The sequence below is a fragment of the Setaria italica genome, chromosome V (genome assembly GCF_000263155.2).
Source record: "Setaria italica strain Yugu1 chromosome V, Setaria_italica_v2.0, whole genome shotgun sequence".
NCBI classification, from domain to species: Eukaryota; Viridiplantae; Streptophyta; class Magnoliopsida; order Poales; family Poaceae; genus Setaria; species Setaria italica.
In genome coordinates, this window is record NC_028454.1 from 42,825,535 (window position 1) to 42,852,181 (window position 26,647).

General features: G+C 43.3%; 3 protein-coding genes across 4 annotated transcripts; 2 read left to right on the forward strand and 1 right to left on the reverse strand.

Annotated features, from left to right (window-relative positions):
• Positions 1–193: 193 nt before the first annotated feature.
• On the forward strand, positions 194–5,927 carry LOC101782314 (RNA-binding protein 24-B). Of its 2 annotated transcripts, none has more exons than XM_004970709.2 (6): positions 194–609; positions 771–903; positions 1,919–2,057; positions 2,437–2,473; positions 3,950–4,223; positions 4,567–5,927. In XM_004970709.2, the coding sequence occupies exons 1-6, from the start codon at positions 427–429 to the stop codon at positions 4,683–4,685; spliced, it is 885 nt and encodes a 294-aa protein (XP_004970766.1). In that variant the 5' UTR covers positions 194–426; the 3' UTR covers positions 4,686–5,927. The 2 variants fall into 2 exon arrangements, with proteins under 2 accessions (XP_004970766.1, XP_004970767.1); XM_004970710.4 differs by having other exon boundaries at positions 196–609; positions 4,547–5,927.
• A 507-nt stretch (positions 5,928–6,434) lies between these two features.
• LOC101781913 (DNA repair RAD52-like protein 1, mitochondrial) lies at positions 6,435–9,189 on the reverse strand. The gene is made up of 4 exons (XM_004970708.3): positions 8,821–9,189; positions 7,959–7,996; positions 7,736–7,830; positions 6,435–6,847 (listed from the first exon to the last, which is right to left on the reverse strand). The coding sequence occupies exons 1-4, from the start codon at positions 9,099–9,101 to the stop codon at positions 6,704–6,706; spliced, it is 558 nt and encodes a 185-aa protein (XP_004970765.1). The 5' UTR covers positions 9,102–9,189; the 3' UTR covers positions 6,435–6,703.
• Positions 9,190–15,261: 6,072 nt separating this feature from the next.
• Positions 15,262–25,970, forward strand: LOC101781507 (mitotic spindle checkpoint protein MAD1). Its single transcript, XM_004970707.4, has 24 exons — positions 15,262–15,660; positions 15,942–16,041; positions 16,658–16,818; positions 17,111–17,308; positions 17,385–17,477; positions 17,651–17,773; positions 18,531–18,778; positions 18,992–19,163; positions 19,367–19,615; positions 20,625–20,787; positions 21,063–21,150; positions 21,228–21,297; positions 21,994–22,122; positions 22,199–22,237; positions 22,694–22,781; positions 23,668–23,765; positions 23,851–24,063; positions 24,155–24,219; positions 24,336–24,526; positions 24,609–24,869; positions 24,968–25,055; positions 25,159–25,284; positions 25,362–25,471; positions 25,569–25,970. The coding sequence occupies exons 1-24, from the start codon at positions 15,439–15,441 to the stop codon at positions 25,715–25,717; spliced, it is 3,444 nt and encodes a 1,147-aa protein (XP_004970764.2). The 5' UTR covers positions 15,262–15,438; the 3' UTR covers positions 25,718–25,970.
• Positions 25,971–26,647: the final 677 nt, after the last annotated feature.

Genomic DNA, 26,647 nt, shown 5'->3' on the forward strand with positions numbered 1-26,647 from the left:
ATCATCCCCATCCTCCGTTCCGTTTCTGCCACTCTCCAGACAAGGACAGCCTAACACCACCCTGTAACTACTGTTCACTCAGATAGGGGTAGTAGGGTCATTTTTAGCTACTATTGGCGGGGTGGGTGTGTCACCCGGTGCGTGGTATTTTTATATGAGCGTGGCTTGGACCAAAAGGACATGGCTGGTGCATTATAGCAAGCACTAGTATATATTGCTGTTTCTGTACCCTCCCTTCCCTCCTCTCTCTCTCTCCCCTCTACCCCCTTTTCCTCTAACCTTTAGCTTTCCTCCCTCCTTCCCTCTCCTCTCCCCTCTCCTCTTCCCTTCCTCTAACAAGAACTAGCCTAGCCATTCAGATCCTAAGTTGCTGACCTTGCTGCTTCTCGCTGGAGATAGATTTGTTGGTTCTAAGTTGGAAGTATCATGAGTCCACCGAGTGTGATGGGGCAGTTTGGAGACACAACCTACACCAAGGTTTTCGTTGGTGGACTCGCATGGGAAACCCAGAAGGAGACCATGAGGAAGTACTTCGAGCAGTTTGGGGAGATCCTGGAGGCCGTTGTCATCACAGACAAGAATACTGGCAGATCCAAAGGCTACGGATTTGTATGATCTTACACAGTTCATCACTTTTATATGCATTTAATTTCAGTAGACTTTGTAAACATTTCGGTCCCCTATCCATTTGTCCTTTTTCTTTCTTTTCTGATGCAATATGGTGTTTGCTTAATTTCAGTTAATCATGCACCACAAAATTCACATTGTAGGTTACCTTCCGGGACCCGGATGCGGCGATGAGAGCTTGTGTTGATCCCGCGCCAGTGATTGACGGGAGGAGGGCTAACTGTAATCTGGCTTCCCTTGGGGTTCAAAGATCTAGGCCTCCAACGCCTCAGCATGGTTAGATATTTACCATTATTTCACTGGCTGTACAAAGAAACATAGAAGAATACTTAGCTAGCTTGCTTAATTGAAAGCCTTTTATGACACGTTCTCTGTAGCTGAATAGAGCACACCAACTAAAAGTTCTTGAAAAAGAGAACTCATTATCGTTACAGATATGCACCATATCTTATATGTTACTAGAAACTTTATATGCACTTCCATGCATGATCACAAACTAGCGACATGATTTTATGCACTAAAGGTTACTTCATGCCATTAGAAATTAGAATAAGCAAAGAGCTTAAAGAGCAAGACAACAAGATTGCCTAACTTTGATAACCCTCCAGCGCTAAATGACGGTATTGAGTTGGCATCCAGTAGAGAATAAATTGCTTAAATGTCTAACTTTAACTTAGTGCTACTTTATTGTCCTAAAACAGTAGGCTTTCCTTAAAACGGTTCAAGTTCAATGTTTTCAGTTAGAAAAATTATATATAGAGACAAAAGGATATGCTGCTTTGGCATTACTCCTGGAAAAAGTAGAGCTGAAGGAACATCAATAGTACAAAGATGTTAGTTATCCTCGAGCTAAGTGATAATATACTCCCTCCGTTCCAAATTGTATCCAAATTGTAGGTCGTTTTAGCTTTTCTAGATTCATAGATATTATTATGCATCTAGATATAGTGTCCGTCTAGATGCATAATAATATATATGAACTTGGAAAAGCCAAAACGACCGACAATTTGGAACGGGGGAGTAGCATACTATTCGACAGTGTGGATTGTAAATCTTGCTGATGAAAACATAATCATATATAATAAGGGACAGAAACAAGAATCTTTTACTTCTATTGTGTCGTCTTGCTTGCAACTGATCGACTGAAGAATGGTATCAGTGTCAGAATAATTTTACCCTTGTTGCACCGAAACATGTCAATGACTGATTTTTAATTAGTATCTTTTCCTGATAATATTAGCAAGCAATGTGTATAAACTTGCTTTGTTTTTTGCTAATGATGTTGCTACAGGAGGGACTAGGAGCTTTAGGGTGATGAAATCCTTCAGCCAGCAGGCAGGGATCCAAGGTGGACTGGGAGCAGCTTTTCCTTCTCATGCCACCTTCCCTCATTATGCCATCCCACAAGGCCTCCCCTACCATGTCTATGGGTAAGTAATAACAGAGGGCGAATCACATGCATGCATGACATGCCATCTTGGTCCTTGGTCAAGGGTGAATGGACATGTCCGCATGTAAGCTTTAGCTTGCATGCCTCTTACCCTCGGCCTCTCTCTCACACACAACCATAAAGTGGCCATGCGTGCTCTAGTGACACATGATAGCAGCCCAGTCACAAGCTCTCTCTCTCTCTCTCTCTCTCTCTCTCTCTCTCAACAAAGTAAGAAAAGACTCCCCCCCCCCCCCCCCCCCCACACACACACACTCAGAGAGAGAGAGAGAGAAATCAAGCAGTAGCCTACGGGACAAACTTGCATTATTAATTTGTAAGAACAGAACTGACATACCCTGCTATCCTTCCCTCTGCAGGTACTCTCCCTATACTCCAGATTACAGTTATCCAACAGTAAGTACCTAATTACATTGCTAATAAAAGCTCTATTTAGTTCACCAGCAAGTACAATAAAATGGCTATTTTTATTTATTTCACTTACTAATTTGTGGAGTTGCGTGCAAGCCACAGTAAGTGCACCAAAAGTATTTTGCATCATGCATTTTTCATCAAAAATATGATAGGATAAACCATGCACCGAAAATCACAGTGTATGCATTTTCTGGATATAACAATTATATGACACAAAGTACCAGGCCAGGAAAATAAATGTATAGAGCATGCAAATTACCATTCCTTTTTTCTGAACTGCCAATCATTTTGTCTTCTGCGACCTTTCAAACTAAAACTTGAGGATCGGTATTCAGCTTCTGTGTTTAATGAATGATTTCTTCATTATATTTATGCTGGAAACAAGTCCCGCACAACCTAAAGATAATGTCAGTTAGCTGTTAGCATGCATTTTTCTTAAAACATAACTGCAGTAGTGTGTACAGCCAATCAAAGAAAAATATGAAATGGCAGATTTTTCGCTCAAATGCCGTTATATTTTCTGTTTATATTAGAAAGCACAGAATTAATAGTCAATGTGCCACTTTTTGCTTGAGCATGATAAAAAAAAGGTTTCAGTAACTTTCTATCACCAACAAATCTAACATGAAGATGCAAAGAATACAGCCATATCATCTGCAAAATCATGTTTGCTAGTGGAAAATCTAAAGCACCGCCATTTTCCTTTTGCTGCCGACGAAGGTTTTGTTTACCCTTTTCCACAAGAGATATGTAAAAAAAAGGCATATATATTGGAGCGCACTGTTACAGATTCCCAGTTAGTTTTCTTTTCAATTTAACGTAATCTGGGAAAGCGTGAGCTAACTGCCTGGCTGCTCCTAGAAAAAGATTCACCTTCTGCCTACCTGTCCAGCATATGGACAATAATATGCATTGCCAACATCTGAGCTATCTTTTCAAAAACATTTCCTTTCTTCAGGTTTGAGACCTGAGAGGAAAGACATATTATCATGTAGAGAGAAGAGTCAAATATTTGTTTGTAGATAGCCACCAATTGCTTTCCAATCTTCCTCAGAACAATCATTCTGGATGGTGAAGGGCCCAATTTCTAATATTGCCATGTCCACTGGAAACATGTACCCTCTATATGAACCAATCCAGTGCTGAAAACATAGTGGTTTCTGGTCCTAGCAACTTTCTATCTTACCCAACCGCACATGGACCGGGGCCCTAGTTTGTCCACCTCTTGTCAGCAGACCCATTGTTAAGCAAATAAACTATAACAAGCAGAGCCAGATCGGGAGTACTGTAACAAAGCATATCTTAAATTGGGGAAATGGGTTTGACTACTGTAGCGAGCATCGAACAATATTAAGCTTTATATAACATCATATACTTACATATGGAAAGAGTGGTAGACAACAGAATCTATGATCATGAGCATAAAGACTTAATTTGTTTCTCTTGTCTGTTAAATAGAACTTCTACAATATCTATGGAGGAGCCCAGTACCCATTTTATGGAGGAGCAGCAGCTGGCATGGTGACTGGAACAAGTCCCTTTTATCCATATTTCCAGTTTGGGCAGTCAGGAAACACTACAACCAACTATACATCTGGACAAGGCTACAACTTGCAATACCCACAGATGTTCCACTTCTCTACTGTATCCTCTACAGCTGCAGCTGTAACAGGCTTTGCTCAGCAGTTTGGAGGACCATTGTCACTAGCAGCGAGCCCTCAAGCCCAAGCAGGTATTTCTAGCTATTCTTGATATCCACTTAGAAACATTATAAGACTCAAAAGTTGAACCCACCGGTGCATTTGTCATCCTAGCTTAATGTAGCGCTCAATGCAAATTCCACACATTGTTATAATAGTCTACCAGCATTGATTTGTCAATCTGTCAGGTTACAGTACATGAATGTAAACCAGTGTGCATGCATTTAAAACAGTAGAAAGTATGATAATAACTTCATCAGTATGCATGCATTAGTTTGCTAAGAAACTCACTCACCATGTTCTCAAGATTACTTGAACAATTTCTTTCTGTTCAGTTGTACTAATATCTTGACAGTGTGTGTCCCCATTAAACAGGCATGACTATGGCACTCACAGCTCCAACACTGCCAACTCCAACTCAGGCTGCTCATCCTTACCGGCTGATTCCCTCACACTTTGCGGTGTCCGCTGCTCCAGAGCAACCCTTGGCCTAACCATGGTCTCCCTTCCCACTGTTGCTGTCTTGTTCTCGTTTCCAACATGTTGAGTCCATGTGTCCATCTCTAACACCAAAAGGCACTATTGTAGATCCTGTTCATCAGTCAAAGTGCTCACCTCCGTATCCCACATAGTTATGTGGTGATTGGAAATTAGCTTTAGCCCCAGGATGGGCTCAAAGCTTCATGCCCCAAGGATGGGGTGTACTAACAGACAAGCATAAACCCCAACCATTTTAACAACAGTCCAAGGAAGGACTTCATCCGGGAAAAGTTAGTTTCAGCCCTAGCAAGACAAGGCTGTAGCTAAAGAAACTCTAACAGTCAAGCATGACCCAGGGAGGGTTAATTCATGATGATGCTAGTCAAATTGGACAACAATGACAGCTAAACAACTGATTGAACTAGCATGCCACTCCCACGTATAATCAGTAGAATCCCAACCGTATCTAGCTTAGGCATGGTGCTTCTGGGTGAAGCATGAACCATTTAGTGTCTCTAATCTTTAGTCTTGGTGTTACCTAGAGCAAATGAATTTGACATATGACCAGCTACTACTTCTTGTGTAACCAACCGTCCACTTTTCTATGCAAATGATTAGATGCACCAACTAACATTTCATATGATCTTTCAGTTGATAGCTTGCATCTAGGTGGTCAAGGCTCTAAGGAGAGCCTGTGCCCCTAATCAGAGACAGGTTCAGAGTAGTGCTAATGTTTGTTTTTAGCACTTGGCACTACCTCCCGTCATTCCAAACACAGTATTGGGTACTCCAAAGAAGGCTTTGGAGTAGTCAAGCACTGCTGTGTGACTCATTAACACAATGGCCCATAGATAAATTTTTATTGTCTTGGGTCACCCACTCATGTAGATGTCACTTCTTGGTGTTACTACCATGGTTAGGTCCAGGTCTCCTCCTGCCCCCCCCCCCCCCCCCCGCCTCCCCTCCCTTCCCCTTCTCTCTGTCTCTTCGCAGTGCAGAGACCTTGCTGTTAATCTACTATTCTCAAGCATGGTGGTTGTAATAATAAAGTAGCACTATGCTACTTGTAGGACATGAAGAACTATTTGTTATTTCACCCTTCATATGTACTTAATATCTTGTCCATTTCAATTCAGTAGTTGGTACAATTATTTCCAACCATTGCAGTACCATATAATGTTGTGTAAAATACCACTATGGTGCACATTTCTTAGTCACCAGTCTTTCAATTGCATGTGTTCCGGTTGAATGTAAAATTACATCTGTGAAAGTATGCCTTTAGAAGCATTAACTTTGTATAATAGGTATGAACACTAGGAAGGCTAAGAACCTTGAGTTGACCACCCCACGGCCCCACCCAGTAGTGTGCTACTGTGTTAGTATGCTATCCATCGATGTCTCAGTGAGACATGGGACCCTTCACTTGTTGGACATCCTAATACTGAAATATGGCATCATCAGTGTGGTACTATGAAAAAATTGTGCCCTCGTTTCTTTTTGGAAGGGATAGTGATCAACAGCTTCAATACAAGATTAAGCAAAAATCATAAGCAGTACAGCATCTGACCTAATAATCATGTGAAGGAATTGGTAAGTTAGCATAAGTGGAAAGAATTACCTAGTAATCTTGAAGTTGAAAACACGTTAGTATTGGATGGAGCAATGACTAACATGCAAAACATTTCATCCAAGGTGCTACCTACTTGCACTGATGCATATGGAATATCCAATTAAGAATATTGAAAAAAAAAGAGCTATCCAGCTTTCATGAACATGGGCTCAGGGATTTAGATGATAGAACAAGCCGTCGTAGGCAAACAGTTCAGACCATTAGTTGCATTGGTAGCTTACATATAGTCTCACCTACATGACAACCTAAGCTTCAAACATTTATGTGTTCACATCCCTTATAAGAAAGAGAAGCATGTCTAGTGCAAATGGATAGCCCATTAAACGACAATGGTCCACATACCACGAACTGGAAGTATGCAAAAGCTCATATGGCGAACACTAACATAGTAACATTAGTCATCTATGACATATCTTCATGGTAGAGATGAAGTCCAAGACCAAGACGTGCACAAGCACGACGAAAAGCCATAGCTTCTGCCTTCTGCACGGGATCTCCATAGCCTGTATCATCGACAGAAGCAGTTCCAGTGGCCTCTCTGTAGATCTGATTGGAAAAAAAAAAGAGAGAGCAGGCAACAGTGTCAAGATATTCTTTATGTTAGTTCTAGCCATATATTATATATTAAACAAAACTACTTGCAGTTACAACAGCATAACACAGAGAAACCGCTGTCAACAAGTTAACAGTTCACCATTATCAGCAAATGCCATACAATAACACTGAGATGAATTGACATTAACGATGGAATACTGAGGATCCTCACGTTGTCAAACGAAAGTATAAAATCTTACATATTTATTAATGTTTGTCCAGCATCTTGACTCTGTTTGCTTATGTTTTAATTATGTGCTAGAATTAGAAGACTGTATCATCCAAAATGGATCCATTTTTTTCAAATAATATGGGACCTCCCTTTGCATCTTTCAGTACTAACAAAAACAGAACAAACATTGGCATAGACAAACAGGCATGGCCAATTAGCAAAAGTGCCATAATAATTGGCAGGCAACAAAAAAGCCATTTTGTTCAGAAACCAAAAATCTCCAAACAGAGATGAAACTAAAAGGATCCAATAACAAAAACATGACTATGCAGCACAAAACTTGCATAATCAAACCTTCATGAATTATGATCCACAAATCATCAGAACAAATTAAGTGTCAACAGAAGAGGATCAGTAGACATACAGAAAAGAAAGGCTCAAAATAACAGCTGGGAACTGGCAAATCTAAGACAACTGGTGAACATCAATATTCAATGATCACAGTTAACCAGTAGATTGTCAAAGACGAATGGAAGCAGATTTATCCATTGATCACCAATATCCAAATGTAAGCCACAAGCCCAGCCAATTTCTCAGGTTTCAGAATAACCTTTAGTTATAGAGATCAGTCATGAATATATAAAAACATTTTCTGGAAGAGGAGGTACCTCCGCATCAATCCCATGAAGAGTCACACGGTAGACAACAGATACAGATTTCCCATCAGATGAATAAACAATGCTGCGGACCTCACCAGACCACTCTGTAATGGATGCAAAAGGGTTTAAGTAGAAAAAGAAATGTAACTCCTCAACAGTTCAACCTCTTCGAACTTATGCTGTCAACAAGAGGGCAAACAAATATCTGATTTAACGATGAACAGAAGCTTACCTGGAGCATGTATGTTGAGAATTTTGTTCACAATGTGCCTGCAAGAGGCATCAGAAGTGAGATCCTATGCTACCATGTCACCTTATATATAAAAAAGAAAAGAAAAGAAAAAAAGGAAATGAGTCGGGATAATGCGTATATAGCTTATTGAATCCAGCCTTTTTTTCCTCTATACGATGTCCATGGTATAAAAATTAAAACAGCTATTAACTGTAAACCATAAAGAAAGTATGGCTCTTGGATTGCAAAGAAGGGCCTTCAGGTTGTCAAGATTCGAGAGCTAAAAAGGCCAAATATGTGAAATGTGAAATTCTCCTAAGAGTTCTGATTCGAGATTCGGTCTGTTTTATGGTTATTACAAGTGCTCAGTTCATGAAAGTAATCTTAGAATTGTTCTGCAGGAGCAACCTCTTCAGCTTAGAAAGGGCATGGATTAAGTTATTCTATAGAAGTGTGGTAACTTTCGTCCAAGCTAATAATTCATCAGCCATCAAGTTGATCAATCCTCTGTTAGCGGATCGCCAACTGCAACTTTGAGAACAGTACTGAAGGCATGACCCAACAATCAAGTAGCTCTTACTAGATGTTATCTGACTTCAGAGAACTACTCATTTATAACACGTTTATTTTACAGTAGATTGTTCTGGGGAAAAAATGATTCGAAGAACCTACCCATCAACTCATTTGTTGTTAAGAAAAAGGGAAATATCCCGATTTCAATTAGCGAAACCAGGACACCTACTCATGAACTCAGTAATGTCTTACTCAAACATAACCTGCACTGGACTAATCGATCGGAGCATTGCACGATAGAAGCAAAGGTTCGATGGGTAATCGCTACCGATCGAGCGGGTAGGCTTACCATGGGATGTACTTGATAGCGAAGCCGTTATCCTCGACGCGGGTCTTCACGAGGGAGTCGGGAACCCTCTTCCCGAGCTCCTTGAGGACCTCGGCGAGCGGCTTGCTGATGCCCTCGGTGGGGGCGGCAACCTCGCCGCCGGCGAAGTCGTTCTCCTCCTCCGACGGGAGCTCCGGTTCCTGCGGCCGCCGGGACGCGCGGGCCTTCGCGGCGAAGGGGCGCGCGAGGCGAGGGGTGGGCGCGCGGCGGAGGAGGTGGCGGGCTAGTGCACCGGGAGCCATGGCGGGGCGGAGGGACGAGGGAGCCTCGGGGAATGCGAGGCGAGGGGTTTGGTTGGGTTTTGCGAATGGAAGGAGGCGAGGTATTCGAGAGGCGCGTTCGCACATCCACCTGGGTGTCGTCAAATAGGTGATCTCATACATTAACATGTAATTTTGAGATGATTCACCTATGCCAAGTACATGGGTGTCGTCAAATAGGTGATCTCATACATTAACATGTAATCTTGAGACGATTCAACAGGTAACCCGTACAATAGATTTTACGTTATCCTATAAGTTGTCTGGTATTGGTATGTAATTCCTTAATTTGTGCATAAGAAAAATAAAATATTATAAGTTGCATGGCAACAATAACTCGTGCAATGAATGTTAAGTTGTCTCGTAGTCCTACAATTTAGCTCATGAGGTGGTTGTTTCGTGAAGCAACGACCTCTTTCTCTCTCCTCGCTCTCCCTCCTCCACATCATCAAAAATCCTACATGGCACTGCATTAGACGACCTATAAGACCGCTGACGTGTAGCAATGTACTTGCCCTAAGGGCGTGTTTGGAGTTTAGCTCCTTGTCACGTTGATCCTGATCACGATCAGGTTGATTAAATATGAGTTAATTATAAAACTAATTGCAGAAGTCTGGACTAATTCACGAGACGAATCTATTAAACCTAATTAATCTATCATTAGCAAAATGGTTACTATAGCACCACATTATCAAATCATGGACTAATTAAACTTAATAGATTCGTCTCGCGAATTAGCCTCCATCTATGCAATTAGTTATGTAATTAGCTTATATTTAATACTCCTAATTAGTATCAAATATCCAATGTGATAGGGACTAAAGTTTAGCCCTTAGAATCAAACAGGACCTAAATCACCTAATAATATGATCCAGTTTGTGCATTTGAAATAAAAATGGCATTCAATTTTTTATGAAGCAAGAGGTTTTAGAAGGTGTTTGGCAACACTCCACTCCAGAAAAAATAGCTCTATTTTACCAACTCCACAAAATTCCCTGCCAAACACGTCCAGCTCCAGAAAAAACGTGGAGCTAGGAGTCAGATCCACATTTTTCCTGGAGTACATCAGGGGGTGCTAAAAAAATATCAGTTTCAGCTTCCTCGTGGAGTTGAGGGTTATTTACTCACCTTTACCACTTGTTACACAACATATCGGTTCGTTTCTAATTTTTCCTTACCGCTCATTGTCTCCGTTTTCCCCCTCCTCGTCGTCCGACTCGTCCGCAGCCTTCCTATCGCCGCCCCGCCGTCCTCCGTGCGGCGCACCTCTCCCACCTTCCCCGACCACACCAGCACCCTCACCGGCGACCACTGCCTCGGCGCGGCAGCGCCTGCTCCCGGCGTCACCGCCCTCATGGGAATGGCCACACAGAGGGACGATAGCCTGAAGCTCTGCGGCACCGTGTGCGCGTGACGCCTCGCGCGGGGCGACGGCGGCGGCTGCGCGTCGAGGCACCGGCGGGACGGCCCACCCGCCTTCGCTGGACGCCCACACGATGTCATGCTCGTCGAGCTCGAACAACGGGGTGTGAGGGCCCGACTCCAGCTTCCTGAAGCAGCTGAGAACCCGGAGCTACCCCACGCCCGGCGCCCTCGGCATCGCCATTGGCGCACAATAGACCGCCGATCCCTTGAGCTCCTCCCTCCCCTCGTGCTGTTGAGGCTCCTCGTGCTGTTGAGGCTGTACGGACGGCTACGCCCCGAGTGATTGTGTTGGTTTTGGCAGCTACGCTGAGTGATTGTGCTCCTCGCGGCTAGCTGCTGTTAGCTGGCCACAAGGCACCGAGGCTGCAGCAGATCTAGAGAGGACGACGGCGGCGGGGATAAGGCGCTGCCCATGGTATGGAGCTCAGGATCTGAAAAGAGAGAGGGATGGAGGGGAGGGGAGAAGAGAGGAGAGACTAACACGTGGACCCATTCACAAAGGATAAAATAGACTATTCACAACAAGTTTCCATGTTTGTGGAGCTGCAGCACTGCAATCAGCTAAACACGTATTCCACGTTTTCCTGGAGTTGGTGGAATAAAGTTTTTTCAAGAGTGAAGTGTTGCCAAACACCCCCTTAATTAGAATAAATTAGTTTTTTCTCAATCAAAAGAGCGAGATATTCCAAAAGAGAGGTAGTATTAATTGGAAAGCTAGAATAGATATCATCTCCCCTAAGCATCCGAGGCTTAAAATCTTAATTTTAAAAATTCGAATATAGTTATTTCATTTTAAATTGTTTTTCTAAAATTTTATTATGCATATGGATACACACTATTTTATAATACTTTAATTTTAAAATTAGAGAATTTGTTCAAATGGAGGCTTTAAATTCGATAGTTATTGTACCTTTTGCCTTGTGCCCGTGTGATGACAACAGTTTTGCTGGCGCATCTTCTAAACATTTCCCTCTTTAGCTGAAGCCCACCAAATTTCCAACACTCCACCACGGCCAGATTTTCATTTAAGGGAAAATTGGTTCTGTAGCATCGAAAGATCGCGACTTCCGTAACATACCACTGAAAGATATTGACCTCGTAAAATACCACTAAAAGGTGCAGTGCTCAACTAAAAATACCAATCTGTTAGATTTCAGTGTCAGCTCTGTTAACTTGGAAAAAAAATACCCCCAAACCGGTACCTGACGACTAGAAATGTAAGAAACAAGCACATGGCCAGCTTACTATACAAGTCACCACATGCACTAAATATTGACAAACATATGAAAAATATTATTCAGGTTCAACACATGGACTAATATTGATTAACACATCTTGCAAGCAACATAGTGACTAATAAAATATATCCTATAGTGACTAATGAAACACATCCTACAACCAACATAGTGCAATGCTCCAACACATACAGGAGCCAACTTAGGTTCAGTACACATACAGGATCCAACTTAGGTTCAGTACAGGAACCATATTGCTATGATCCAACATATCCAGAACAACATATGCTCAAAATATGTTCAATACATGACTTTTTCATACAACAACAGTTCAATAAAATGATTCAGGATCACACTAGCCTGATGACCCTCCTAGAAATACCTCTTGGTGATATATCTAGTTGTGCTACCATTCTTTTTTATGTTGGCCCTGGACTCATTGGTGTGCCTGGTGGTCTTGTTGGTGTAGAAACAGAAGCTGTCATCTTTCTTATTGTTGGTCCTGAACTAACTGGTGCTTAGATAGCTAAGGAAGCAGAGGGGCTAGCTGTAGCTGTAATAGGTTCTTGAGTGACTTGAAAAGGTAGAGGTTATTCCTGTACCATTCTTCTTGGACTTTTAGAAGCATTCTTGCATTTTGAAGTACCACCTCCTCCCTTTCGTTTACTACTTAATAGCAATGTAATCAAGTTATTTTGCATGTGGAAAAAAGAAACCAAATTAGAAAAACATGTAGCTTGAGGTTCAACTTACCTAGATTTGGGTAATTCAACAGCAAGAGTGGGGGGCTTAGAAAAAGTAGAGGTTGTTCATGTACCATTCTTATTAGACTTTTTGAAAGCATTCTTGCATTTTTGAAGTACCACCTCCTCCCTTTCTTTTACTGTAGAACAGCAATGTAATCAAGTCATTTTGCATGTGGGAAAAAAGAAATCATATTAGCAAAAATATGCAGCTTACCTAGATTTGGCACGAAGTGATGGTGCTAATTCAGCAGCAAGTTCAATAGAGGGCTCACGACATCCCTTTTCAATATGCCCAAACTGGAAGCATCTCTTGCGTTGGTAAGATCCCTTTACCCTGGCTCACTTCTACTATTGATTCTTTTCACTTTACATCTACTTGCAGCTCTTTCTAATTTTGGAGGCAACATTTCAAACCCAGGATCAACCACAGGCCATTGTGTCATGTCAACCATCGGGTTTACCTCAAACTGATAAGTAGTCTTGAAATGCTCAAGTGAGTAGTATTCATGCACATAGTCCTCAAGTTTCACCTTTCTCAATGAACCTATGAAACATATAGCATGTGTGCAAGGCTTACCGAAAATCTGCCACTGACCCATGAGCATGTTTTCAGCTCAAGATCTATTGCCTGCCTCCAAAGACACTTTTCCATCTTTCTTCTTCTTGCAATCGATCTCTACTATGCTTCCAAGATATGTAGCTTCTAACTCTACTTTGAAACTCCACAATGTTTTGAAGCTGTCCTCCCAAGTGCCATGGAGTCCTTCAAGTGCACATTGTCTTCCTTCCCACACCTTGTTATATGGTAGTTTGATTGGGAATTGTTGTTCAAGTTGATCCTTCATCTTCTTTGCTCTCATGGATGGATTTGACCTGAGTATCTCTTTTGCCCTATCGGTGATCTAACCTTTAGTGGCTTCCTTACCCTTCGCTTGGCTTGTGCTCGTGTATGTATGCCCTTTTGAAATGGAGACAATCTGAAAATGAAAGACACATGATCAATGATATGAAAGTGAGAAGAAAACATGTATATAACAGATCTAAACTATTATGAAATATGGACAAAACATGTATACAATAGATCTGAACCATTATGAAAATATGGTATACCATGAAAGTATGAAAGTAGGGCAGCCAAGAAGTTTCTTTGCATGTATTTTCCATTCAAAAAACTGAATCGACACATCTTGCCGTGTACCTTGTTGTGTCACTATGCTCCACAAATGTCTGGAACACCCTTTTAATTGCATATTGCTTGATTATCAAGACGAAAGCATTTTTATTAGCAAATGTGGATCCTTTCTTTATTTTTAGGTTGTCTATGTCATATGTAGTGTGTGCAGCATATACAACATCTTTCATCATAGTGGCTTCATCACTTGGTACAGCATCTGTACCTTCATTTACCTTCCCTCTCTTCTCCACTTTCTTCTTTTCCTTTTGTTGTTTCTTGAAATATCTCCATTCTTCATCTGCTTCAATGGGATCATCTCCCTCAGGGTCAAAACCATGGTCCATATAGTGCTCCTCCTCCTCCTCCTCCTCTACTCTAGCATGACCAGCTGCTGAAACCCCAAGTTCTGGTTCATCTGCTCATTCTTGACCTTCATATTCTGCACCAACAACTTTACCTTGACATTCATTGCTGACTAGAACTTGTAAGTTATTATTCTCATCTATGACCTGGCTTTGATACTCCATTTGAGTGACATTCCCAACAACACCAACATGTTAACATCTATCAACAGTCATGATGAACTTCACACAATTTTTAAACCCGCAGCAAGATAAGAAGCTCTTGATCAGTAGCAAGGCGAGTTGTTTGAACTTTTTTTATCTGCAAATAAAAAAATTACCTCCTGGTTGCTTGCCCAAGTAAAGTGTTTGAAAACATCTTTCTCCATGTCAATGATGGAGTACTCATCTGAATCTACCCACTATTCCAAACATCTGCCCTTTTCATCGCTCGACCATCTTCAATAGTTGGGAAGGAGGATACATCAATCACTACTCTACAAGCATTGTTCTCATCGATCCTGAAAATAGTAGCAGTGCAGAAATTAACAACACTTCTAAGGGATCCCCACTTCTAATCCATTTGACTCATTTGTTGCAATTCCCCTTAAAGCAGTACTGTTTAGTTCCAATCGCATACCAAAATCGATCCATGTATCTGACAACACGCGTGTTTTACAACTAATTTCCTAGAAACATAAGAGGAACAATGAGCAGTAACAGGGATAGGACGAGCTAGGGTTTCTGTCTTACCATTCGGAGATCTCCATTGGATGCATCTGATGACACCGAGCTCGAGGGACCGCCTAATGACGTCAGGTTGGGCAGTGGACAGTGGCAAATCGGGCGGCGGGTGGGCGGACGCTGGCGGAGGGCGCCCAACCGTGGGTCTGCCTCGAGGGTGTCCGTCTGGGAATGCCTGTGTGCCGGGACTCCCACCTGCAGGGATGGGTTGGATCGTAGGTGCTAGGAGGGGCGACGTCGCATGTGCTGGGTTGGGTGGCGCCGCTGGGTGGGAGGGCGACGGGTCCAGGCGAGGCGAGGGGAGGGTGACGGATCGGGTGGATAATGCTTAGGACTTGATTTTCTTCTGGTCCTCAAGTTAAGGGTAGCATGGTCATTTCATTCGCTGTGCTGAAAAGTATAAAAATAAATTTTTGGTGAAAAAATATAATGGAGTGGGAGTTTGTATTTTACGTTTCGATGCTACGTAATCAATTTTCCTTCGTTCAAATCGAATCGCTCCTCTCCTCCCCAACACCGCCTCCACCTCCACCTCCACTCCGCTCCTTCCCCCAAACCTATCGCCCCCTCGCATCCAGTACAAAACCCTAGGAACCAGCCGAAGCTTCCAGAACCCCGGGGCGGGGAGGCGAGAACCACTGCGAAGGCGGCGAGATGATCCTCCGCACCCCACCACAGCGGAAGCGCCGCGCCGACACCGACAACGACGCCGACCTCGTTGTTGTCAAGTCCGGCGGCGGCGCGAGCGCGGCCGGCCGGAGTCCAGTTTCCGACCGCCGCATGGTTCTCTACGACCGCCCCACCGCCCTCGTGCCCGCCGGCGCCCCAGGGGAGCAGTTCGACGACATGGTCTGCACGTACCACTGCCGCCAGATGGTGAGATCGTCTTGGCCCTTCCTTGTGCTGCTATGGTTTAGCTCATTGGACCCGTGCAACATTTCATCACAGCGATTGGGAGCTGCCTTCTGGCGCCCTGATACTACCCCAATTTGTCATTAGAGTCGGTTTACATAATAATTTGCTGGTTGGGCCAAGGAAATCCCTGAAATGAAGACACTGTGCTTTGATATTGTAATTCTAAGTTTGTATGCCGTTTGATAGGCATGTTAATGTTTTTGTTTGGTTTTTGGCATGTGGGCGTTTCTGAATTCTGAAAGGTGAAATCAGAGTTCGTGGTGGCATTGGACACTGCAGAGAAGCAAGTTCAGGAGTATCAAACAAAAATTGATGCATTGGAGGAGCAATTATCCAAGAGTGGTATGCTTTGGTTTACCATGATTTTATCATTACTCCCTCCGTACCATTTTACCAGGCGCACACCCATTTTTCAAATCTACCAGTATAGGAGGCGAGCTGGGTTATCAAGGATCATTTAATTACTCGGGTGTACTAAAAACGAGAGAAAAAGAGCGCACTCAGTTTGGGAGTGAAAAATACGCGCAACAGGTAGGCAACGGAGAGTTAATACGTCCCTGCATGCGCGAGGCAGTTACTCCGTGCATGCCGCGCACCGGTTAGTCTGGCTGAGTTAATACGTCGTCTTGGTATCTGGTATGATGCCTCTCGCGCCTGGTAAAACGGTATGGAGGGAGTAGTTGTTTTCTTATGCGTACTGTGTGAGCATGGTTAATCATATTTAGCTGTTAAATAGCTATATGCATTACGACTGTCACTTCAAGATATGTCAAATTACTATCACCCTCCAAGTTATATCTACAGCAAGTTCCTCATTTGTTGAAAGTAGGAAGTAGGGAAAACTAATAGCTGATCGCCTTTTCTTCTAAGCAACCTTGATTCAGAAGTTAGCATTAATTTGTTACTAGCCATTGAATCAGATACAAGTGGGATCACAAACTGTAATTTATTGCTGTAGAGGATGAAAGGATGCAGTTCCTGGATAAACTGAACTATGTGGAGCAAGAACTGGCAGCAACAAAAGGGCGGGAGAGTGCATTACAGGAACGTCTACTAAAGGAGTTGTCTGGTTATCAGGAGCGGTATCATGATCAAGTAAAAAAAATAAATGAACTTGAGGTAATCTTCTTACCCTCTGGCATCCGATACAACCATCATCATGTTTCATGTTTGCTGGGGGCTTGTTTCTGTCAGTTTTTTCCTTTCCTTTTTTCAGGATGGGGCCAGTTTTTTTTTTCGGGGGGGGGGGGGGGCATCGAAACATGTGTTCTATTACGGAATGCCATGGTGGCAATCCTATGGAAAATCTATGAATTATTGTTTGTGACAACATTTGATCTACAATTTGTGTCCTATCATATCTTTGTTTTGTCAACGGACATGAATAGTGTCATTCTTCATGGTAATGTAGGTACAACTCAATAAAGAGATTGATTCTAGGATCAGTGCAGAATCATCTGCATCATCTGCAAAGGAATCGATCAAAGACTTGGAAGGGAATTTGCAGCGATTATTGGAAAGTTCAGAAAGGGAGAAAAAAACCCTTAAGAAAGAACTTTCATATATGAAAGAAGACCTAACCTTATCTGCTTCCAGACTTAATGTTGAGGTTAACATTGTTAAACTGTTTCAAATATCCATTTGTGGTTGCTTGTTGACTTATCTATTTTAAACCTTTGGGATAGCTTGAGAAAACAAGACTCAAGGCAGAAAACTATGAGAGTGAAGCAGAGTTGTTAAATGAGCAATTGGTGGACTTGAAAAAGCAACTTGAAGAGGTCAGTATTGATCTGATTTGCACAATTCTATTGTCTATGGCATTTCTGGTTCTTGCTCCTTCTGAGAATTGGGTCCCTTGCCGAAATTGCCATACATGTATCTATTGATTTGTCAATTTGGTTCCGCTTCCACATACTAATTATATTTTATATGCTCTTGCCATCTTGGTCAGTGTCTTCGTGAAAGGAATGAAATGGAGCTCAAGCTATTGAATTCCAGTGCTTTGCCTGGGCAACATGCCCCAACAGATGACCAGAAGTTGATCAAGCTTTTGCGAGAGGAACTCCGGAATTATGTAAGCATATAACAAATTTAATATTTCCTTTATGGTAGGTGGCCAATGCCATGTAGATGTTTGATGAAAGTTTGTTTCATGTAGTTTGTTTTGTGAAATGCTTCTTTCAATATATATCGGTTGATGGCTAGAACTCCAGCTATTTCTGTCTGGAAGAAAAGTTCTCAGTTTATTGTTGTTATGCCAACATGTAAGAGGCTATATCACTGATACTTGATCCATGATATGTGTTTAGCTCAAGGGAGGATGTTTACTATCCTATTGGTTCTCTAATCTGAAAGGCATTCCAGTTATGTTACCTTTTTTCTCCTATCTGGAATTTCCCATTTTTCCATTCAACGCAAAATGTAAATAAAGTACTGTCTCAAGGGCTAACAGATGCGGCTAGCTAAACAAGCTAATGCCAAAGTCTTGACATCAGGCATAAAGACCTGAATGGCAAGACAAGAAAACATCCAAAGTACAAAAGAAACTGAAGCTATAATAGCAGATGTTCTCAAAGTTGCCGTGCAGAGATAGAAAAAAAAACTGAGCAAGTGCATAACTACATTTATCAAGGCACCCCTTAAAGTGCATTTTGTTACAGAATGTTTTATCAGTTTTGCATGATGAGGTGGTACTTTCTTAAAAAATACTTTTTGCAGGGGCTTATTTTTTTTATTATTGATGCCTGTATCCCTCAAATTTAGACATTTTTACAGAATCTCTGATCTTTTGACCAATAACACTTTTAACCCATATCATTATATATATGTAGGAAAAGGAAGTGCATGAAGCTAGAAGGTTGAAATCTTCCCACACAAATGTTGAGTTGATGAAAGAAAAACTATTGGAGGAGCAGGGGCGAAGGGAAAGGGCGGAGCAGGAATTGTCAAAGCTGCAGGAAGTTGAAGCCAAAGCACATAAGTTGGAGCTTGAATTAGCATCTTGTACAGCGCTGCTCAGCAACATACCTGATGTGTCTTCTTATGCCGACATACCTCAAAAGATTGCAGATTTGCAAAAGTGCGCATCCCCTATTTTTCTTTGATATTTCATTGCCAGTTACACGCATAGTAGTATATTGTCTTATTATGCAAAACGCATATTGTTGCAACTTATAAACCATGGTATATAGGTTTGTTTTGCATAAAACTTGCATGAAAGATTATTATTTTAGTTTTATCACTCGTCTTTTCTTCAGAAAAAAAATTATGTAGTTATCTGAATGATTAACAGGCAAGCATTGACAAATTTGAACAAAGTTGGTGAAGTAACATCACGGTTGAAAGAATTAGAGGTTGCGCTGGAATTTGCTGATCTCAGCAAGCAACGTGCAGAAGGTGAAGCTAACCTTGCTAAAGAGAGGGCTGAAAGTGCTGCCAAGGAGGTCAAGCGGCTTGAGCTTATGGTATCATCTTGTCGCTACCTGTTCTACTAGTAATTTTCCATTTCCTGTTTTTATGCCTATGTACCCTTTACCAAAAGTCTAATTTCCGATGAAAAATAACTCTTCCGGTGTAGAGTTCATATGTTGTTTGAAAGTCAATCCTTTCATGTGCCAAGAATATACGCTTAGACTTCTGCTCTTTCTGGCCTGTTTCTTGTGGTCAGCTTGCTGCGATCAGTGAAGAAAGAGACAAATTGAGAAAGGAACATGCTGTGGAGTTGGATCAATCTGGAATGGAGAAAACGATAAGAGAGCTGGAGAGCACTATACATGAGCAGAAGGAACTGGTTAGTCACAAGGACACTGAACTCAATATAATGAACGAAAGATTAAACCTTGAAGCAAAGAAAGTGAAGTCTTTGGAGCGAGAGGGAGATCAACTACGCTCTCAGGTTGCATTACTAGAGTCCAAGGTAAGAAACTAAGAATATCTGGGATCACCCCTTCAATTGGTGCCTTGATTTCCTCACATATACCCCATCGCAATTCTCAAAAATTTGTTGGGTTATACTGCTTAAATGTCTCAGATGTCACAAAATTGGATTAATTGGTGCTGGGCAAGCTACCAAAAACCTGTGTCGACATTTTTTTAATGAGAAACAGTAGTGGCTCCGTACAGTACAAGGGAAGGGTGAATCATTGGAGAGGTCATTAAGGGGGAATGGTTGTTGTTGTCTGGCAAATTAAAAACAAGGAATTTGCTTCATGTACAACTGTTTCGCACAACCATGCTACGGCAAAATCTTTCTGATGGGTTGCCTGGCACAGGCACGCACTTTCTGGCCAAAATAAGGATTTGCTTCACATATGACTGTTTCCCACAACCGTGTTGCAACAAAGTCGCCTACTGGTTGCTTGACTCAAGCACACACTTGTGATGCTATGCCAGTCGACAGTTGTAACCTGGTCGTACGTACAGCAACATTGTAAAAAATTTCCTTGCCTTTCACTCTATGCACGTTTAGGGTAGGTTCTTGTCTTCAACTCTTATTGGTGTAGAATATCCATGCCTTCTTCCTGCTGGTACAATGACTCAGTGAGTATGTCCCATCTTTCTTGTTATATCGATAGCATGCCTGAACCACTAGGTATGGGAGCTTCTGCTATAACTGCCCGGCCTATGAACTGAAGCAGGAGAGCTAAGTGTTGTGCCGTTCAGATTCTAATGAAACATTGGTGGATGGTTTTATGCCGAAGATGTATGTTTCGTTTATTTCCCAAGATTATCCTTTGTTCTAGTAGTGTTATCTTGTGAAACTCAGGACGTAAATAAATGTAACTTCTTTAAAATATAGATAGTTGTGAAGAGTACTAGTAGTGTGCAATTATTGATACGTAACTGCGAAGAGTACTAATTTAACTTGCAACATTCTCTTCAGTGTGCCATGCTTCTGCTTGCTTGAAAGTTTTGTAATTTGACAGTTAGGTCATGGAGATTACTCTGCATCGAGCACAAAAGTACTGCGCATGGTAAATACTCTTGCAGTTGACAATGAAGCCAAGCAGACAATAGAAGCGCTACAAGCTGAACTGAAGAAAACAAAAGAGAGGCTGCAAGCAGTCGAAGAACTGAAAGGACAAGCCGGTATGCAGTCTCATTGTTTGTACTGCCAATTGCTTGGATTTCTTGTTTTCTTGCATTTCTTTTGCGGTTTTGCCGGTTATATACTTTGCTAGAGAGCTATTGTCCTATGGATTTCTATTTTCATTTATCGCCATATGTAATAATTAGTTTGCAGTTTCGAGCAGTTGAGTCTGTATTTTAAATTGAGTGGACCATCTTTGGATAGCCAGTAATTTATGCTCAATTCCTTGTTACTTTTCTTTGGGTGCACTAATAAATAGAACATTGACGTGCAGATGCTGGGACTGTGGTAGATGCAAATATTGCTGAAAAGTTAGCACAACTTAAGAATCAAATTGCCACACTTGAAAAACGTGAAGAAAGGTATGTGAATCATTATTTCTCTTCTAGAATTTTTTGCACATTTTGTTGGATATAATGTTATACTTTGTTTAAAACAGATACAAGGCGGTGTTTGCAGAGAGGATCTCGGTCTTCCGGAAAGCCTGCTGCTCGCTTTTTGGTTACAAGGTAATGATAGTTAACACACATCATTTGAGGTGGGCTTTTTGCTAACTTCTCCCTCCCTCCGTCATGCCTGTGGTCCATATATTCAGTCTCAAGCTATATCTGAATCTTGAGACACAATGTACTTTATTGAAAAAAAAGGATGCACTCGACCCAAGGGGAGGGACATCCCAAAAGCATTGTTTGAAAGGTCAAGGAAAGAATGTTTTATATTAGCATCTCAACATTAGCTGTTTTAGCTACATATAGAAATTCCGTAAGCATTTTTCTTAGATGGAAACCATCGTTTTAAACTCCCCTTTAGCCAACGTTTGTTTTGTGGGTGTAGACTATCAGAAGACTAGCAGGACGTGCTGTTGAACCTAATGGTTAAGAGAGTTGTGTTGAGCATGTAGTTAACACCCTCCAGGGCTCAAGATCATAAGCAATATGCACATTATTACTGGATGTCAATACAGTCCATTTTTATTTTTTTATGATAATAATCTTCAAATTATCATTTGGAGGAAAAATTTGATTTCCCTAGATGTTTTGCATATGTGATGTTTCAGTAAACATCATATATTCACGTTCAATATTTTTCTGCTACTATATTTTTGTTTAATTTTTCTTCCTACATGCTTTTAACTCCATCCAACTGTTCAAACAACAACCATAAACTGTAACTTGACATAACCTTTCCTTGTTTCATGGTTTTAGATAGTGATGAACGATCAGCAGCAGTCAAATGGGATCCCTGTAACACGCTTTATTCTGCAATCAGTTTATGCCCAAAGCGACGATGAAAAGCTTGAGTTTGACTATGAATCAGGAAGCACTAATATTGTGGTAACACTATCACGCTGTTGAAATGGTCTTTTCATATATTTTCATGAAACACATTTGATGTTACTTATAAATACAGGTCAACGATTACACGTCTCAACAAGAAATTGCTCAGCAGGTATTAAGCTAATCTACTGCATTTTACTAGCAAACATCCATTCATCCTAGTGATTCAAAGTCCTAAATCCACCTTAGAACTTGAGTCTTGAGTTTGCATGTGTTTAAATTGCAATTCAAAATGCAGCTTCTTCAAGGTTCAGAAGTTCTGGTACTTGAATCAGGCTGCATGGACTAATCTAGGTGATAAATAGTTTTGCATTTGCTTTAAAGTATTGAGCATTGAACTTGAGTTAAATGTCTAATTGGTTTGTTTGAGTATGGGAACCCAAACGTTCCTAATATCGGGTTTCCCGTAAGCATTTTCGAGATAAATAGATAGATTTGTTAAGGATCTGACCTAATCAATACATACACTTATGATTGGCTTGCTAGAACAGGAAGGTCCAAAACTTTTTTGAATTTGTATTGAAATGAAACTGGAATTTCCCTCAGAAGATCTAACCATACTTTTCAGGTGGACGTTTTCGTAAGGAGGATGAACTCCATACCAGCCTTTACCGCTAACCTGACAATGGAATCTTTCAACAAGAGAAGTATATGCTGAAGACGTGAATGTAGTGGCAAGTCGCATTGCTGGATGTTTGTATGTTTGATTCTTCCTCCATTGATGAAAAGTATATATGAGCACTCACACATGGTCGAGTGAAAATTGCATTCTGCTGAGGTACTGGGGATCGATAATTGAAGTAGAGGTTGGAGCTTTGGTGGTTAATTATCCCATGTGCTCTTGTTTCTGTTGTGACAAAGCATGTGTCACAGTATCAGCATCACGGCGATGGCTTGTACTGTTCTGCACTTCTGCTACGTAATGCTGAGCTTGTGGCTTGTCTAAACCGTAGCTAGTAATTAGGAATACGTTACTTGATTCGCCAATCATCACTGGATGTTAGCCCAACCAGAGCACGAGTGTTTTGCTGCAAATGGGGCTTGCTCCATCTCCATGTATCATTGATGGCTGAAATTCTGCCATGCGTTTTCATATTTGTACATAGCTTTGGCTCGGCAGCGCCTTGCAAAGCACGTCAACTACTTGTAGCTGAATCAAGCGCAAACGGCTTCTGTGAAAATTTGGCGTGAAATCAGTAAACTGCCATCAGCTGGCTTTACTTGTACGGACATACAGCCGTAAAATAAGAGCGAGCTCCGCAACTGAAAAGCGCATGCGTTCCCTCCCACTTCCGCGTCCTTTTTCCAGCCACGCCAACTCATGATTGGCCCCGTCTCCAACCCGAGATCGACGGTTCCCGGCGCTCCCGCGCTGCGATCCGGCTGCTGCGAGGCTCACACGGTCCGCGTGAGCGTCTCGGGACGACGCCTCACACGAAACGGCTCCCCGAACCGAACCCTCGCGCGGCGCAGGCGGCCAGGGCAGATAACCGGCGCTTTGCTCGCGCCCCGGCACATAAATCCTCCTGGCCTGGCCTCCAGGCGTCCCGGCCATACACGTCCACCTGGCGCGGCGTTCTCGTAGCCGTAGTGGCCTACCTGCTACGCGATCTCGAGCAGCGGAAGTCGCATCAATGATGGTGCGTACGCTGCCGGCACTGTCGCGGATGAGTTCGTGAGATTTCTTGCAATGTGAGGTGACATGCTGGTTGAAATTTGGTGCAGGCGCTGACGGAGCGGCAGCCGCAGCTGGAGAAGACGAAGGCGCTACGGGCGCGGGCGCCGCTGTCGAGGAAGGCCGTCGCGGCACTGTGCGTCACGAGCTTCGTCGCAGGGTTGCTGCTCAGCGGCAGGGTGTCGCTGATGTCGGCGGACGCGAGCAGGGACGACGGCGCCAAGGAGAGCGTTCGTGCTTCTGGCTGCGCCGGCAACAAGCGTGTAAGTGTGCTGTCAGTCCTGTCGCTGAGTGTTGCATGGTTACTTAGCATATTCATTCTTGCATCTGATCGAACTCTGAATCTCTTATCAGAAACTAGGAGAGAGCCATCCCAAGGATCTCCTGAACGAGGTGTCGAGGACCCATCAAGCGATTCAGTAAGCATCCCGCCTCGAATCGAACACTGCAACTGTTGACATGCCAACAAGCACATGCGTGCACATCAGTGTATGCCTTTTGTCTTCGAAAATTTCATGCAACGGTGAACCGCCAGGTCGCTGGACAAGGCGGTGTCCACTCTGGAGATGGAGCTTGCCGTGGAGCGCGCGAGGAGCGGCGCCGCCGGAGCCGGCACGGCCGTGCCATCCAAGCCGCCCCAGAAGGCCTTCGTGGTGATCGGCATCAACACGGCCTTCTCCAGCAGGAAGCGGCGTGACTCCCTCCGCGAAACCTGGGTCCCCAGAGGTAGTGTACATGTCCACCGGCCAATACCACACGCACCACCACCACCGCCGGCCGTCGCTGACGCGCCGCGACGACTACGCAGGGGAGAAGCTGAGGAAGCTGGAGACGGAGAAGGGGGTCGTGATCCGGTTCGTGATCGGGCACAGCGGCGCGCCGGGCGGCGGGGCGCTGGACCGGGCGCTGGACGCGGAGGAGGCCGAGACCCGGGACTTCCTGCGGCTGGACCACGCCGAGGGCTACCACGAGCTGTCCTCCAAGACCAGGATCTACTTCACCACCGCCGTCGCCACCTGGGACGCCGACTTCTACGTCAAGGTCGACGACGACGTCCACCTCAACCTCGGTACGCACGCACTGCATGCGCCGCCATCGGCGAGTCGTCGTGTCTAGTCGTTGGACAGGGGCAGTCGCAACAAATTCCTTTTGTTTTCTGAACTGCAGGGATGCTGTCGAGCAGGCTGGCGAAGCACAGGACGCGGCCGAGGGTGTACGTCGGCTGCATGAAGTCCGGGCCTGTTCTCTCGCAAAAGTGAGCAAAACCTCCTGCCGCGCAGGACATGTTCTCTCTTTCTTTCTTTTTTACTATAAGAAAGAATAAAACTTGACTGACAATCCGTACGGTTCTGTTGCAGAGGAGTGAAGTACCACGAGCCAGAGTACTGGAAGTTCGGGGACGAGGGCAACAAGTACTTCCGCCACGCCACCGGCCAGATCTACGCCATCTCCAAGGATCTTGCCGCCTACATCTCCATCAACCAGTAAGCGCGTGTGCTAGCAATCCTTGGCCATGTTGGCTCTGTGCCTGAAGTTTGTGTTGGAACTCGATCGTTTCCAGGCCGATCCTGCACAGGTTCGCGAACGAGGACGTCTCGCTCGGCGCGTGGCTGATCGGGCTCGAGGTGGAGCACGTCGACGACCGGAGCATGTGCTGCGCCACGCCTCCAGGTCTGCGTCCTGCACCATCTCCGCTTTTGAATTCACCTAGTAGCCAGCCGGATTTTGCTGTAACGGCGAGCCTTCCTCTGTTTCGTCCGTCGGGCAGATTGCGAGTGGAAGAAGCGGGCCGGGAACGTGTGCGTGGCGTCCTTCGACTGGTCGTGCAGTGGCGTCTGCAAGTCGGTGGACAGGATGCGGCACATCCACAAGGCCTGCGGCGAAGGCGAAGGGGCCGTCTGGAACGTCGCCATATGATGATTGGCCTTCACAGCTCTCATCAAAATCGTCGTTGTTTGTGTGGATGGATCTTCACTTGCTTGGCGTCCAATTTGGGCCACTATTTAGCATGAAACATTCTGCACTGAGATCTCTTCTGCATTTGGCAAGTATGGCCGTTTCATTTGAGACGGCTATGCTGTGATTCGCGTAAAAGTGCGTGGGTTGATGTGTGTACGTGATTGCTGAAACTCTGAAACAGAAGGAAATGGGAAGAATGGTGATTGGTCCATCAACTGCAGTGAAGTTACAGTATATTCGTGGTTTTGTATCCAGGCTTTCTTTGGACTGAACAATGTTGGGACCCATTCATGTGGGTGAATTGATGACAGCTTTACTGTACCTGCAACCTGTTGATGAGCAGACTTGATTGAGAGGACTACAGGTCGCAATGGAAGTCAGCTCCGGATGATGACCACTTCCAAAAAAGTCAGCTCCGTTGGTTTATAAATGTTTAGGCCTGTTTGGATACGGGTTGCTAAAGTTTAGCACATGTCACATTGAATGTTTGGATACTAATTAGGAGTATTAAACATAGTCTAATTACAAAATTAATTGCACATATGGAGTCTAATTCGCGAGACGAATTTATTAAGCCTAATTATTCCATATTTTGACAATGTGGTGCTACAGTAACCATTTGCTAATGATAGATTAATTAGGCTTAATAAATTCATCTCGCGAATTAGACTCCATTTGTGCAATTAGTTTTATAATTAGCTTATATTTAGTTTTCCTAATTAGCATCCGAACATCCGATGTGACCCTGTTAAAGTTTAGCACCTCGTATCCAAACACCCCCTTAGTTATCTATCTTCCCGGAAGATGGATAGAATTTCCACCCAACCGTAGCCCAGCCACAGGGCGAGCTTAGCCCAACAGCTCAAGCATGGCCTAGTCCATCCCTAA

Excerpts from the sequence above, each read along its gene's own strand:
- LOC101782314 (XM_004970709.2), top strand. The coding sequence starts at position 427 with ATGAGTCCACCGAGTGTGATGGGGCAGTTTGGAGACACAACCTACACC. Across the intron at positions 610-770 it reads GATCCAAAGGCTACGGATTT|GTTACCTTCCGGGACCCGGA; the intron begins GTATGATCTTAC and ends TTCACATTGTAG. Across the intron at positions 2,058-2,436 it reads CTCCCCTACCATGTCTATGG|GTACTCTCCCTATACTCCAG; the intron begins GTAAGTAATAAC and ends TTCCCTCTGCAG.
- LOC101781913 (XM_004970708.3), bottom strand. The coding sequence starts at position 9,101 with ATGGCTCCCGGTGCACTAGCCCGCCACCTCCTCCGCCGCGCGCCCACC. Across the intron at positions 7,831-7,958 it reads TCTCAACATACATGCTCCAG|AGTGGTCTGGTGAGGTCCGC; the intron begins GTAAGCTTCTGT and ends CATCCATTACAG. Across the intron at positions 6,848-7,735 it reads TTCATGGGATTGATGCGGAG|ATCTACAGAGAGGCCACTGG; the intron begins GTACCTCCTCTT and ends TTTTCCAATCAG.
- LOC101781507 (XM_004970707.4), top strand. The coding sequence starts at position 15,439 with ATGATCCTCCGCACCCCACCACAGCGGAAGCGCCGCGCCGACACCGAC. Across the intron at positions 16,042-16,657 it reads GGAGCAATTATCCAAGAGTG|AGGATGAAAGGATGCAGTTC; the intron begins GTATGCTTTGGT and ends TTATTGCTGTAG. Across the intron at positions 21,151-21,227 it reads CTTGAAAAACGTGAAGAAAG|ATACAAGGCGGTGTTTGCAG; the intron begins GTATGTGAATCA and ends TGTTTAAAACAG.